The sequence below is a fragment of the Cryptomeria japonica genome, chromosome 11, assembly GCF_030272615.1.
Source record: "Cryptomeria japonica chromosome 11, Sugi_1.0, whole genome shotgun sequence".
Taxonomy (NCBI): Eukaryota; Viridiplantae; Streptophyta; class Pinopsida; order Cupressales; family Cupressaceae; genus Cryptomeria; species Cryptomeria japonica.
Genome location: NC_081415.1, coordinates 671,738,706 through 671,754,934, shown reverse-complemented (window position 1 = coordinate 671,754,934; position 16,229 = coordinate 671,738,706). Strand labels below are relative to the sequence as shown.

Here is a 16,229-nt window from a genome sequence, read left to right as displayed (position 1 = left end):
TTCTCCTTTGATATGTGCTCTATTGAATGTATAAATCGTTGTGCTTACTTCTTCTCTCTAGTAGATATGAGGTAGACTAGCTTCCATCATCATTGTTCTAGCAGCATCCAAGATAGTTTCGTTCTTCCTTTCCACAGCTCCATTCTGCTAAGGTGCCCGGGGAGCAGAAAATTGTCTCCTTATGCCATGCTTCTCACAAAAGTTATTAAACTCACCAGATGTGAATTCTCCACCATGATCTGACCTCAAACATTTAATCTTCAATCTTGTCTCAGTTTCCACTTTATCCTTAAATATTTTAAACTTTTCAAATGCCTCAAATTTTTCCTTTAGAAAAGTAACCCACATCATTCTAGAATAATCATCAATGATTAGCATGGAATATCTATCACCCTGAAAACTTTTAACTCTAGCAGGGCCACACAAATTAGTTAGAATAAGATCAAGAACATCATTAGATTTATCTTGTATACTTCTAAAAGAGGTTCTAACCTATTTACCCATTTGATATTATTTACATACCGGATTATAGGGCTTCATAATCTTAGGTATATCTCTAACTGCCTTAGTTGAACTGATCTTCACAATGCAATCAAAATTCACATGACACAACCTTTTATGCGATAGAAAACTCTCATCAATCTATGTAATCAAACATGTCTTCTCACCAGAGTTCAAATAAAATATATTACCTTTTGTCTATGTACCGGTTGCAATCTCTAAACCAGATTTGTTAATAATTTTGTGTTTTCTATCCTTGAGCTGTAATTGAAATCCCTTATCTACTAATTTTCCTACACTCAAAAGATTATGCCTTAAACCTTCAACATAATAAACATTGTCAGCATTGTTCTTACCATCCAACGATATAATTCCTTTTCCTTTGATCATACATGCTTTCTCATCTCCAAATCTAACTAGACCGCCATCAAATTCTTGCAAAGATAGAAACTTCCCTTTATCTCCAGTCATATGATGTGAACAACCACTGTCAACTACCCATTCATCCTTGTCTTCAATTTTAGCAGCAAGTGCTTTTTCTTTAGATACATTCTCTTCCAGTGCTGGATCATCTTCCTTAATAGCCAGGAACACCCATTCCTTCCCATTGCCAGAACCACTAGCAAAGTCTTCTGTTGGTTCACCATCAAAATCAGTAATGCCTTCCTCATCTGCTACGTAGCATGATTTGTCTTTGTTTTTCCTGTACTTGTACTTGTTCTGATATCCAGGGTTAGGCTTAAAAAATCTTTTAACTCTTTCTTCAAATCTTGAATTCCTTTCAGGACATCTAGATGCAAAATGACCAATCTTATTACATGCAAAACATTTAAAAGGTGCTTTTCCTTCATACTTACTTCCTACCGGTCCTTTAGGTACTCTTCTAGCAAATAGTGCTTCAAGTTGCTCAAAATCATCATCTTCTCTCTTCATATCTTCCAATTCCTTTTCATATAAAGCTTTCCAATCTTGCTTACTGGTTGATGATGCAGATGCATGAAAATCCAGTTTAGACTTCACAGCTCCAGAAGGTCCAAATTCTTCAAGCTCAGAAGCAAATAGTTTTCCAACCAAAGTATCTCTGTTGACAGATGTATTATCCATTATTCTCAACTCATTAATAACAGTAGCCTTAATTTTGTAAGCCGGTGGTAGGGCTCTCAGAACTTTAGAAACAATTTCATCTTCACTCAGAGTTCCACCACAAAATTGAATTCCCATAACAATCTCATTTACCCTTTCTATGAATGCAGTAATCCTTTCATCATCTTCCATCTTTAGGTTTTCATATCTCACCTGGTAACCATCAAGTTTAGCAATATTCACTGTAGGATCACCTTCATTAAGAGTCTCCAACTTGTCCCATATAGCCTTTCCAGATGATTTATCGGTTAATCTCATTGTTTGCTGATCAGAAAGTGCACACAAGAGGGCTTCTCTTGCTCTCCAATCATTCTCAAGCTCCTTATCCAGGTTTTCCGGAGGAGGATTGCCAGATGCCATATTATAAGGTGTGACACCATTATGTGTGATCTCCCAAATCTCCTTACCAAGAGATCTTAAATGAGTCTCCATCTGAATCTTCCATACTGTGTAATTTGTTCCATCAAGCCTAGGAATATCTCTCTGAAAGATAGCTCCATATGAATTGGATGAACTTGAATTGTTAGTCACCATAGGATCTTCCTCAAGCAGTTAAGCTTTCTGCAGAGATGACCAAAGCTCTTATACCAATTGTTAGACAATTCAAATAACCGGAAGACAACTGAGAGCCGGGGGGGGGGGGGAGGGGTGAATCAGTTGTCTCAGATTACTGGAACCATTAGCAATTAAAACTTTAATACCAGAATAACATTTTAACCAATTAAGCATAAATAATAATCACAAAATAAATACCATCCACATGACACCAAGATTTATATGTGGAAAACCTGATAAAGGGAAAAACCACGGTGGGAATCCTACCCATAGTTAGATAATACTTTTGCAGTAAATATGTGAATTACAATTTAGGGGCCTGCACTTGCAGGAAGGCCAACAACCTAGAGTGCACTGCTCATCACAAAAGGAGTCTCACTGACTACATAGAAATCTATACTATAATCCGGAGAAGTGGTGAACTGCAAAAGATAGCATCTCCTATGCCTAAGTACAATTCTAGTTAAGCTCAATACCGGAGGACTAAATCCTCTTACATAAACCCAATTCGATCTCCAATGATCGACCAAATCCTCTGCCTGAATGATATTACATTATTCGCACATCACTTTCCTTTCTCATAACCATGATGATCTATAATGAGATCTTACATCTATATATATACAAACCCTCGACCATAAACAATTAGGTCGGCCACCAGATAATAAACCAATTACATAATTTACAAAAAATGTTGGCCTTAGACCAAACAAATAATATCCAACACATAAGACATCCCGAAAACATATCGAGAGGTCCAATCCACACGCTTAAATCGGTCCATAACCTAGACCAACCGGGACCCAATATAGGTCCACACGCTACAACAATGATCTTCATCCACCAAGTCTTGAACATGATCGCCAACAGCATCTCGGAACTCCACCAGAAGCTGCACCAACACCACTTATGCATTTCATCAAAGATCTTCATCAAAAGCTCTGCTGGTGAAACCCTCGCCAGAACCAAAAACCAAGCTTCTAAGCAAATAGGATAGCATCCAATCACCAGACCAAAACCAACTGATTGAATATGAGCATGGGTATCATGAACAAGCCAATTCCATAACCAAACTATACCAGATCACGTCAGATCTAAATCAACCAAAAACTACTCAACCTACTGGGACCAGAAGGGTGCCGGTAAAGCATCCAAACAACTAGTGTTGGCATCAATGACAAAACATCAATGCAACACATAATCAATTCCTCCAAAGGCCAACAATTGCATCCAACCTAAGGATAAAGGTGGATTGGGTATTATAGAACCCTATACTTGGGCATTTGTCTCACTATGAAATGGATTGTTAGAGCTCTAGAGGGTGATGCACCTTGGAAACATCTTGTTTGATACCGCATTCAAACTGCCACTACTGAACGTTCTTGGAATTTGGTCGGTTGGAAGGATAAGATTCTTCTTGCCCCATTTTTTAAGACGCGTGGATCTACCACCTTCAACTCCATTTGGAGAGCATGGAAAATTACTTCACAAAAATTAACTTGGTATGATCAGAGCTTAAGCCATGGTTTGAGTTTTGCTTCCTCTTCAATTTGGTGGAGTCGGCTCATCCAATTGAACAATAGCTCGCTTGCTACTATTAAAAATCTCAAAGACAAACTTCTTTTCAAAAAGAGAATACAAATTTTTCGAGACTTATGGGATCCTCTAACATTTAATTGAAAGACGTGGTAGAAACTTAAATCTGAGTTCAATGTTTCGTCAGCCTATAGATCCTCAATCAAAAAAATTCATCAGTTGGTTACACTTGAGTTGTTTGGCCTCTTGTCCACACCATGCCATGAAATTTTTCTCAAAGATTGGAAATGGCCCCATAATAAATTTTTTCAAGATTTCCCTCTCAGATCTGTGTATAAAGAGCTCGTCCCTTCCATTTCCTTATCCCACTAGCTTAACATCAAATGTCATTGCAAGTATAGTAGGTGGAGATGGTTCAAATTAAGCTCTCTAATTTGGAAATCTCAAGCAGATGCTCAAGCTCAATTAGTGGAATGGAAAATCCTCCATGTTAAAGTTCCTATTGGTGATCGACTCACTTTCATTTCACCCCCTCCTTCTTGTCCTTTCTACCACAAAAGAGAAACCATCAAACATGCATTCTGGTTCTACCCTCATGCTCGACATCTTTGGAACTTTCTCTTCTCCACCTTCCCTTCGTTGTTTCCCCAAACTTGGTCTTGGAGAATGACTCTTCTTGGACTTTCCCCATATCACAACATTATGACTCAGACCTTCAGGCAAATCACCCTTAAGCATCTCTGGAGATTTCGATGTTTGGCTGCCTTCACTCATACTTTCCATTCGCTTCAATCTGAGGCAATGCTTATAGTTGCAAATTTTACTTTATAGACCCATATTCTTCAATATGCTCTCGAGACTAACTTCAAGTTCAATAATACTTTACAGGAACTTCCAGTCTAGAGGCAGGAACACAATGAGATCATATCTTGAATGCTTGTTGATTTAATGCTAGCATCTTTTAAGGTTGCAGCTGGAGAGACTTTTGTTAAGATGGATCAATGTTTTTAGCAGTTTACAAATCAAATGGATGAGTTTCTTTATTGTTTGTAATGGTCAGGCTATTATTTAATTGTTGTTGTAGCTGCTTACTCTACAAAATCTTTGTAGTTGTTTTTCTGTGTAACTTTATTCTTGTTTACAACTGCTTGCTTTTTTTTGTTGCTATTCTTGTTTAGCTACAACTTCTTTGATAGCTGTTGTTGTTCTTCGTATCTGTAACTATTATTGATAATAATTATTCTTATGAACCCCCAAAAAACTTATGTTTTTATACATAGAGTGACTTTTTTCCAACCATTTTTTTCATATGAACTTTAGAAGTGTGCATTTATGATAGCTTGAAGATCATTAAAAAAGTTTGGTATACGTTTAAATTGAATTCATCTATTTATTTTGTGCATTTTCAAAAAAATGGACCCTATAAAGTGAGCACATTTTATTTTATAACTTATGTTTTTATGCATAGTGTGACTTTTTGTGTAAACATTATTAGTCTTCATTATGATGTTTTTATAACTTATGTGGACTCTAAAATGTGCACATTTTATTTTATATCTTATTTTTTGATGCATAGTCTAATTTTTTTCTAACCATTTTTTTTTAATGTGTAACATTATTAGTCCTCATTCATATGATTTATTTATTGTCAACAAATACCAAGTAGAATTAAAATAGTATGACCAAATTTTTAATGTATATTTTTTTCAAATTTTTAATATCAAAATAATTCATCCATCATTCTATTTGGATGAAAGTCATGAACAATTTTATAAATGTGATGAAGTTCTGAAATCTTGTAGCTTTTTTATTTTGACTTTTTGTATAAATTTATGATCATGTCACTTTTATATTTTATTAATTTTTATTTTATGATTTATTAATGTCACCAATGAAATCATGAAATATTAGAATAAAATAATTTTCCTAAATTTTCTTATACATATCTTTTCCTAAATTATTCTTAAAATATCAAAATAATATATCTAATTAAGTGTGATATAAGCTATGAATCTTTTAAGGATCTACTTTTTGAACATTTTCCAACTACTTTTTGAATTGTATAATATTATTTAATTGAAACATTTAACGACATGTGGGACGCACATCTGCTACCTGGAATCTAAACGTGCTGGAAAACAGTGAACCACAATTCAAAAATTCCAGAGAAAATAATTTCTATATAAACTTAAAATGTGTTGGTAGAGAATGAGCCACTCGCCGAGTTGAAGAGAAGCAACAATCCAAAGGCCCAGTTGCTCGGAGGCAGAGCACCAGCAATTTCTGTAAGTTTTTCTTGATTTCTTTAAAAAAATATGTCGTAATTAAAAAGCAAACTCCTAGTCAGTTGTTTTCTCGGTAAATCTTGAATAAATCGTCACAGGATTGAAGATTTTTGTTTTAAAATTCTCGATCTAATAGAAAAATTTATTGAAACATTACACCAAATCCTATGGGATAATTGTCTTCGCCATTAGACTGTTGGCGTGAGCATATCTGTGAATCTTTCATCTTTCTCAGTGCCTTAATTTCACTTTCATCTTTCTCAGTGCCTTAATTTCATTTGTGCTTTAGGGTTTTGGAGCTTTAATTTTTATAATTGATTAAGATTGCTTTTACATTCATCTTTTACATCAAAATGTAGGATCATATGCTGTGATTCATTCTCAATGTTTTGTTTCTTACATTCTTCCTGATAATAGATTATAGAAGATAAAAAATGTTATGGAAAATCTTGATCATTAATATGAACTTTAGAAATATCATCTCTTTCGCTGTTATTTTTTTATAAATTTTGGCATACACTGTGATTCATTATCAGTTTTTTTTTTCTTTTTTTAATATTATTTCTGATAATAAATTATTAGAAGATGAAAAAGGTTACACAAAGAAAATTTGGAAACTATCTTTGATCGCTAATATGAATTTTAGAAATATTATCTCCCTCGGTGTTTTTTCTAATGCTGGGTAAGCTTTTTAATGTGATGAGTGACACTGACACCCCCTCCACGTTAAATGCTTTTGATTCAGAGCTATGAACTGGTGAGGTTACAAATGGGAGACTTCATCCTCAACTATCAAAGCTGAGGCTCAAACCCACAAGCACATTGGATCTGCAAAGGCACAAGCCTGCGATCACAATGGCCCAATAGGAGTTTGAACCTTGGTGGACACAATAAAAACACCTTCATTTAACCAACACACTATGAGATGAACCCATCTCCCTCACTGAGCTTGTTGTTGCCTTAAACTTTTAATCATTGTGTTAATTCTCTATACTTTCCAATGCGTGCCCTCCTCGTCCTTGAATCACTCTGATTTTCTTTTGAATTTGATATGTTGCCTGAAAGACAAAGTTACAAAAAATCACGCTATTGTTGGTTTCAGATCGAGGACTACAGCCCCGAATGAACAACATCATTTTCAGTTATCGGCAAGCTTTTTGCTTTTGACTCAGGCTCTGTCAATCATTTCAGATAGATCGTGCAAATGTTAAGTACTGTAAGAGTTCAACTGCAGCCTTTTCTTTTATCTGAAATGTTGACTACTCTAAGAGCTCAACTGTAGCCTTTTCCAGATATTTTGTTGACTTTTCGTTTCCTCTTTGACATCATAATGTTATTATTTTAGTATTTGATTTTCTTTAGTGAGAGCCTTAAATTCTAAGAACCATTAGGATCCTTAGGCTACATTAGCTATGTGAAATCAATGGCTTTCATGCTATGGAAAGCAGTGGTTTAAAACAACAGTACCATGTTTTATTCCACACCACTGGACAGGAGTATTGGATCTACAATTTGTCTGAACATATTGGCAGTTTTATGACAAGTAAGCCCCTGTAAAATGTAAGATCAGATATATTGATCGAATTAAGCTAGTAATTCTTGCAAGGGTGTAGTACTGAATATATTATAAGTAGCAATTGAATGAAACTAAATAAAACAGAATTGACCACAATCAAATGCAATATGCATTATGTGGATCATTCGTGCTCATAAGAGATGGTTTGTGCACAACTTCTCATGAAATATGGGTCAATGAAGATTTGACTGGAATAATTTGTGTGAAAATCCAGCTTGCGAAAATTCTCATAAGTTCGCTATCCATGGAGTGTCAATTAAAGGCCTCGCTATTATGGGCAATTGGGTGGCCATGTTGAGTGAGGACTACTTCAAGTGCATATTTTGAGGCATCTAACTTATTTCTAAATATTGTTACAAATTGGAGAAAACAAGGAACATTGCCAAAGGAGCCTTTGTTTCAATTGTGCATATGCCCATTGTGGTGCCTTCGCCTAAATGAAGTTTGCTTTGGACCACCTTTTGTTCCCTGGTTTAGAAGCCATGCAATGTGAGAGAATTTGAACAAAAACTTTCAATAAAAGTTGGCTAGATGATGGGGTTCACCTAGTTTGCTCAACACTTCACCTAGTTGGTGTTGCTCAATTCCACCAACTCACGAGGCCTAGTTGCTCTCTAGACCTCCAAGTCCTTCTCAGTCTCTTCTAGGGCTTGCTCCTTAACCATTCCAAGGTGTTTGCTTCAAGTGTTTTAGCTAGGAACCCTACCAAGTTACAATGCTTCCCATGTGCTCAATTATGGCTTCTTGGCTTCAACTTGTCAAATTGACCTCCTACTGTTGTGAATTGATGCAGAGGTGTGGAGGTGTCTTCTAACATGTTTTGAATGCCTTTTGGGTCCATTTGAGGTTTGCAATCATGAGTCTTCTTACCAATTTCAAAATTTTGCCATGAAAAGGGCTACAAGGAATTAGCCCTATTAGGCCTCCAAAATCCGGTTTTCTAGGGCGTGAGTGAAAACGGTCCAAAAGACCCCCTAGCAAGTTTGGATTTTCTTCAATGTTTCACCTAACCCCAAGTGATTTTTGTGGTTTTGGCTCCTTGCTCCACCGTACAATTTGCTAACCCCAAAATGAGGGTTTTGAAGGGTTTCTAGGCCTTCTAGGCGGCAGTGACTGGTCAAGTTGGGGTTTGGGCATCAAATGACTTTGTCAAGGCTTCTTCTTGCATTGGCAACTCTGTCCCAACTTCATGGACCCCTCCAAAAGCTTAGATGGTGGTTTGGCATTCACCCCTACACTTAGCACTTCAATTTCACCTTATTTCCTCTAGCCGGGTTGCTACTGGACTCGCCTAGAACAAGGTGACAGTCATATTGAAACTCATCTCCAGCACTTGTCCCTGCATATGTACACTGTACAAGTGGTCACCCTTCATGTCCCAACAGGCCGTGATGGTAGCACGTGTGGAATTCATGGGGCAACCATTTTACATAAAACTGCTATATACAAGCCAAAACTGGCTGTTTACAAACCAAAGCAAGAAAACACCAACACAAACTAATTACAAAACTTGAAATGGAACCTACAACACTGTAACACACTAGAGAACCTCAATCCATTGCTGGATCAATGGATTCAATCCATTTGCATTTACAAAATGAGTAAAAACTAGCCAACATACTGCCAAATAATCTGAAAATGAGTAGTTTCAAATTGTTGAACTCGCAAAAAAACATTCTCCAACCTTGGTAACCGTGCAAGAGAGGGTTCTTATAGTGTTTCCCACGTGTGGAGTCTTTCTAGGGCGTTGGACAATCCCTAACTCCATCGCTAACCAATTCAGGACAAAAGTTGTCATGACAACTTTTTGCAACTTTGCACTTTTGCACTTTTTGGTCTTCTCAACCTATAAGACCTATTCTAAGTCATCACTCATGACTTTTTAAACATGTTTAAGACTAATTTAACCCTCCCTAATGCCTATACCAAGTTTTGACACTTTTGACCATCAAGAAGGTCAACTACCTACTCAAACCACTATTTAGGCACAAAATGCAAACCTAAGAAGAATGAACTCAACCTAGGCCTACATTGACTCTAAACACTAACTCTTGGACCCTCCTGGAGTCCTTATTCACTAACTGACTTGGCTAGGGTCAGTAAAAGCCAAAACTGAGAAAAATAAATAGCCTAAGTCCTAGGTGCTCCTGCACCATTAGAACTACAAGCTCTTGAGTTTTGTGATAGTTCTAGGGGCTAGCCAGTCTCTAATAGCTTGGAATGTTTTGGGTTGAGGCTGACACCATGTCTGTTGTGCGATGTAGCTGAGATACTGGGTTATGTCCATGTCAAAAGAGTATAGGAAGTATATTCTCCAAATTAGTCTAGAGCTTATGCCTGCATATGATCAAAAGAACCTACTAATCATGTTACAAGTGTTCTTTCCATGTCTTAGTAAAGATGAGAATTACATCTAAGTAGATGATTACAAAAGAATTTGTGAAAGACCTGATTATATTGTCCATCCTCCACATGAATGTGTCAGCTGCGTTGGTAAAACCAAATGGTATAACCAACCACTCAAACAAGTCCTTCGTCAATTTGACAGCAGTTTTGCATATGGCAGCTTGCTTGGTAGGAACCTGATTGTATCCTGATTTAATAAAACTGTGAAAAATTTTGCTTCTCTGAGCTGCAATAGTCAATATAGAATCACCATGCCTAGAAGTGATCCCGGTTCTTCGTGGAAGTTGAAATGGGCACTTGGTTAATACAAACTTATTAGAAAACTGAAAATGTTAGTAGGAATTATTTATTTTGGCACCACTGTTTGATGAAATCATAACATCTAGCAAGCTATATTCGACAACATGACATAATTACAACTAGGACTCATCACCAAGAAACTAGGGCCAAATTCAACTTCAGAGAGCCCCAAAAATACAAAATATAAAAACGTATAAAAATACTAAAATAGGTTTTTGGAAAAATTTTAAATTTCAGAATTCTGTCCAAAACTTGCATTTTCATGACCTTATATGTTCTCACATACAAAATATGGTAGTTTGCCTCTTATATCCCCTTGACCTGCTGTGAGTTCTAAATTTGCAGAATAAGGACCAGCAAGCACCAAAAAAGAGACAGCAGCTAAAACATTTGCTAAACCATTGATTTCGCTGACACTGAGGTTTATATAAAATGGACTCACAAACCCTCAAGTATTTACAAACATCTAAAATCTTAATTTGCTTCTCACATGAACATGGCTTAATTTCCTGCAGCATATTTCAGTTGTATATCAATGTGCCTTTAGCTACAAAAGGTTTGGAAATTCAGTACTTTGGAAGCTTTTTAGGCAGGGTACAAGTTAAATAATAAATTTTAATTTTGGGATTTTTGGTGGATATTGTGTGTAATGTTTCAATTGTTAATAATATCACACCAGAAAATTACATGGATTCTTTTCTTCTTCTTCACTACCTGCTCTTACAAATTCATAATAAGATGCCTTTAATGCTTCTCGATGATTGATTTTATGATCTCCAATTGCAGTTGCTATAAACAAATCTTCAACAAGCCTATTCTGTGCATATCTTTGAGTAATTACCATCTCTACATGACCACTTTGGTATTTAGGCATTCTGTTGAATAATATTTTCTCATCTTCTTTGTACTTCACCTCTTGTATATGTATATTTTTGGGTAGTTATATTTATTACATCTACTTCAAAGCATTTTTCATGGATCACCATTGTTGCCAAAAAAATTGTCCTACAAAATCTTCATAATTATGCGCCTAATAAAGTAGCAAAAATGGCGAAAAGATCGCGATTAATCCTAGAAATTGTGAATCGCTGTCGGTCACGGATTTTTCCCTCACAAAATCGCCATTTTTTTTCTAAAATTGTGGTCAACAGTTTTGACCGTCGGTTTGCCCTTTTAACGCGTTTAAATCGCAATAAAATCGCTGAAAATTTGTCTCACGCCGTGCATTTTTCTTCTGTTAGGGTTTTTCGTGCAAAACTGCAGAAGGCAGGGTTTGAGTTTATTGTTATGGCTTGTTTTAGGACTTTAAGGGTTTCCAGTACTCTTTGATGCGATATCCTTTAATGTCTTGAAATAGCAAAACTCCGATGAATAAGCATACGAATATAATATATATATATAATAATATAATAATACTATAATATTATAATAATTTAACTAATTTTTTTACAATTATTAATTATAATAATATACTAATATTATAATTTTTTTAAAGTTCCTGTGTTTTTTTTCTGATTTTCCCCCATTTTTTCATACTTCTGGTTTGCCGATGTTTTTCCATTGGAGACAACACAAACACTCAGAATAATTTGAGTTTTCATGCAATAATTTTTTTGATCCAGACAACTATATCAAAAACATAGTAAGATAATAATAAAAACAATCATGTACGATAAATTTCTTTTGTTCAACAATAACAGAAAAAACTACGGAGAAAATGTAAACGTACGATAAGTAAAATAATCATCAATTTTGATGAATCTTCATTATTACCACAATTGTTTTTCTCTAGACAACAGGAACAAAATGAAGGGAGACAGCACGATGAGTAGGAACGTCTTTTGAATTGTAAATTCTATAATTTTTTGCTGCATTCAAGTATTTTCCAACAGTATTTTTCAATTTTGTATATATTTTGAGGTGACTTGTATTTTATCAGACACGAGAAAGTTATCACTGTTGATTTTCTTGTTGGTTTGAATATTTTTAACGCATTCAGGGTTTCCCCTGCTTCTTTGCTTTGCTTCTTTCTCTTATTTTGCATTTGTAATACAGTAAACATGTCCAGTTTGAAGGAGGTGTTGTATGTACTCTTGCGTCATTTGATGTTCTTTTTGTGCACCTTTTATGAAGCTCTACCCATGTGGAAACAGAATTAAATTATTATCTTTATTTTTATTTTTTAAATTGTGATGATTGACAAAAGCAGTTAACCGTATAGGATTTGGATTTACTATACCCAACTACACAACCAAAATTTTTAAATATTTATTGGTCTAAAGTCATATCTACAATCACATTGCCTAGTATGAGAGAATCTGATGCATACAAATTGTCATAACATTCTTTCTATGGCAAAAAGATCAGCTATTCATATTTTCAAAATATCTACTTTAAATATTTGAAACGAACCATCTACACGTGTTCAAGGCAAGGGAACATATTAAAGTTTGTCAGTGTGTTGGGATTGTACAAAGTCATTTTCTTTGTAGTCACTAACAATTAAGAACTATAATCTCATTGGAAAACTTTAATTTTAATAATTAAATGCACTTTTTTGAACTCTTCTACAGGGACTGTGAGCTTTGATTTACATTAATCATTGGATTCATAGCATGAATTCAATAGAAAACGGTGAACAAAATAAGGAGAGAGAAGGGAGAATGTCTCTATCTCTTTCTAACTCTATCCCCTTGTTAACGCCCTATCAATTGGGTCCTTTCACTTTGTCTCACAGGTATGTATGTTGCACTAGGAATTCTCTTCCAGATATATAAAATCTTAAAATTTCTTAATAGTGAATAGGATTTGCATTTGCAGAGTGGTTTTAGCACCTTTAACAAGACAAAGATCTTATGATTGCATGCCCCAGGCGCATGCAATTCTTTACTACTCCCAAAGAGCAAGCCCTGGAGGTCTCCTTATTGCAGAAGCCACTGGTGTCTCTCCTACTGCACAAGGGTAACATTACAAATAATACTTCATTCATTTATTCTAATCTACAACTTTCTTATCAATGGTTACCCTGTGATGATAGGTATCCGAATACACCTGGAATATGGAGCGAGGAGCAGGTGGAGGCATGGAAGCCTATTGTGAAATCTGTGCACGATAAAGGAGCTGTTTTCTTCTGTCAAATTTGGCACACTGGAAGGGCTTCACACGTGGGTAAGTGCTTTCTTTTTCACTTTACAAACTAATACTTTTTACTCACTTGAGATAATTGCACTTCCCATTTTCAAACTACTTCAATGTCTTCAGCCTCATTTGATAAAGCTTTTATTGTGAAGAGTGGCATCTGAAATGGGAGCAGGGCAAAGCAGATTCTTGTTCATTACTAGAATTGTATGAGGCTAATGTTCCTATGCCGATTCTAGTGATATAGATTTCCTTATTTTATGTGGATTAATACTAATTTCAGCTAGTGGCAATTTTGTTTACTTTATTAATTATTCTCAATAGCGCCAAGAGGTGACTAAGCATATATATGGAATGCGCATTGCAGAGTATCAGCCCAATGGGCAAACTCCCGTCTCCTCAACAAACAAAAGTATATCAGGACAAACTCTCCGAGCCAATGGAAAGGATCTTGTACAATTTTCTCCTCCTCGAGCTCTCACAACAGACGAAATACCACAAATTGTTGACGACTTCTGCATTGCTGCCAGAAATGCCAGGGCTGCAGGTGGGCTCTTACTAAACAATTTGCAAATTCAACATTCGATCAGTGCTTTGTATTCGATTAATATTTTATATTGTTATTAAGTCTGGAAAGAGGTCACATGTTTGGTTTTAATTTCAATGCAATTGCATTTATCATTAGCATTTGCACACAACACAGGCCCTAGGTTGTATTTAACCCATGCCTGTAGAAGAGCTGACTGGGACCTTCTCTGTCGAGCTGTAACAGGTTTTGACGGTGTTGAAATTCATGGGGCTCATGGATATCTCATTGACCAATTTCTGAAAGACAGCATAAATGACCGCTCTGATTGTTATGGTGGTACACTAGAAAACTGTTGCAGATTTGCTCTCGAGGTTGTTGAGGCAGTGGCAAATGAAATTGGAGCTGATAGAGTTGGGATCCGATTATCTCCATTTGCATCTTATTTAGAATCTAGCGACTCAAATCCTGAGGCACTGGGACTTTACATGGCAGAGGCACTAAATAAATACAACATCTTGTATGCCCATTATGTAGAACCCAGAATGGTAACTGTAGGAGAGTCTTTCCCCACAGAAAAAAGCCTTCTCCCAATGAGGAAGGCATTCAAGGGATCATTTCTGGTTGCAGGAGGTTATAATAGAGAAGATGGCAATGCAGCAATTGATAGTGGTAAAGCTGATCTTGTAGTTTATGGTAGACTTTTCCTGGCGAATCCAGATTTGCCTAGAAGGTTTGAGTTGAATGCTACTGTCAACAAATATAACAGGGAAACTTTCTACATTCCTGATCCTGTTATTGGCTACACAGACTACCCATTTTTGTAGCTTCATACAAAACTCTAAAACCCACCATATGTTCACTGATATAATTTCAGATAAAACATATCCATGGGAAATAATTATTTTTTCTTAGCGTTTATCTAATGTCACGAATTCATTATCATAACTATGCTTTTACTTCTGGTTTTTATTTTCTTTAGCTACATTTGGAAACCATTGTTTGATGTCTGGCTTCATCAGATACTGATGCGATTCCCCAATCACACATAATCTTACTGGAAGAATATCAGTATAATTTAGATTTTGACAACTTAGTTGAGCCAGTGGTTGTTTACTCAGGGTGCTGAGAATTTGGTGTCCTAACATTACATTAAATTTAAAACATATTCTCAAAGAAACTGAGGGCCTTGAGCAAGATCAGCTTTGAAATATTTGTTAAGCTAATATTATATCGAATACCCAAAAAAATTGCTATGGCAAAGTAAGGTTGCTAAATAGCTTCTACATTGAGAAAATTATCATAGATGTAATCATTTTCATGAGACTTTCTTTTATTACTAATTTCCTCTTCATTAACTCTTTACAAGGTCTTGCATTTTATTTCTGGGTTATTTTCCTTATGGGACCAAGTCTCGACAAAGATGCAAGACTACATTGATCATCAGCACCTCATGACTTGAGCACAAAGTAATCAAGCTACTGAAGTGAGTAGCCTTGTACAAAAGTAACAGTGAGCATTAATTATTTGAATGTTTTGTATCTACTAATTATTTTTATTTTCTGACACTTTATTCTAATTGTTACATGTTATTGTGGTCAACATTTACCGTTTGAATTGCGGTAGTTTTAGATTCTTTAAGTTGCCTTTGCCAGATTAAGGATTTGCAGTCTTTTTTGGGACTAAGTACAGAATCATTAAGAGCACTGACTGTTCAAGTATCCTTTCATTTAATGTTTCTCATTTGTATTTTCCTTAATTCAGAAATATATTAGAATACGGTGGGACAAAAGTCACTGATAATTTCCAACCTGAACTTGAAATGAACATTGTTTTGAAGGTATCCTTTGCTATGCAATCCTTGTTAAAGTGGATTATCATATTGTCTTGGATATATGCTTATCTTGGTCACTCTTGTAGGTCATGAAAACCAGAAACAGTTAGCATAGCATCATGTGAAGCCTTCTCTATCTTTTGGTTTAAAGTTAAAACATCGTAGACTTTTCTACATACAAAATGAAGCAGGAATAACATGTCTGAATCACAGGGCATGCAATCTGATGTAGTGCCATCACAAAATAAGGTTGTATCCCATTAATCATTCATATCATCAAGAAATATAGAGAGTACTGTCAAATAGTCTGCCAAGAAAATGGAAAGTCCTTTGGCATTATGCACAAGCTTTTGCAACCCCACATTTAGCCGAGAATCTTGTTTGTTATTTGGTATTCCTTCTCTCCCAGCCATTGTTAGTGTCTACTAG

The 16,229-nt window shown here is 35.7% G+C and overlaps 1 protein-coding gene across 2 annotated transcripts; it reads left to right on the top strand.

Moving 5' to 3' along the window:
* Positions 1 to 5,833: 5,833 nt before the first annotated feature.
* Positions 5,834 to 14,892, top strand: LOC131070697 (putative 12-oxophytodienoate reductase 11). Of its 2 annotated transcripts, XM_058006300.2 has the most exons (7): positions 5,861 to 6,020; positions 7,123 to 7,236; positions 12,876 to 13,039; positions 13,123 to 13,263; positions 13,340 to 13,470; positions 13,808 to 13,987; positions 14,213 to 14,892. In XM_058006300.2, the coding sequence occupies exons 3-7, from the start codon at positions 12,918 to 12,920 to the stop codon at positions 14,791 to 14,793; spliced, it is 1,155 nt and encodes a 384-aa protein (XP_057862283.1). In that variant the 5' UTR covers positions 5,861 to 6,020; positions 7,123 to 7,236; positions 12,876 to 12,917; the 3' UTR covers positions 14,794 to 14,892. The 2 variants fall into 2 exon arrangements, with proteins under 2 accessions (XP_057862282.1, XP_057862283.1); XM_058006299.1 differs by lacking the exon at positions 7,123 to 7,236 and having other exon boundaries at positions 5,834 to 6,020.
* The last annotated feature ends 1,337 nt before the right edge of the window (positions 14,893 to 16,229 follow it).

Bases quoted from the DNA above. Each gene is read 5' to 3' on its own strand.
- LOC131070697 (XM_058006299.1), top strand. From the start codon at position 12,918: ATGAATTCAATAGAAAACGGTGAACAAAATAAGGAGAGAGAAGGGAGA. The intron at 13,040-13,122 runs GTATGTATGTTG...TTGCATTTGCAG, and splicing joins CCTTTCACTTTGTCTCACAG to AGTGGTTTTAGCACCTTTAA. The intron at 13,471-13,807 runs GTAAGTGCTTTC...TGCGCATTGCAG, and splicing joins TGGAAGGGCTTCACACGTGG to AGTATCAGCCCAATGGGCAA.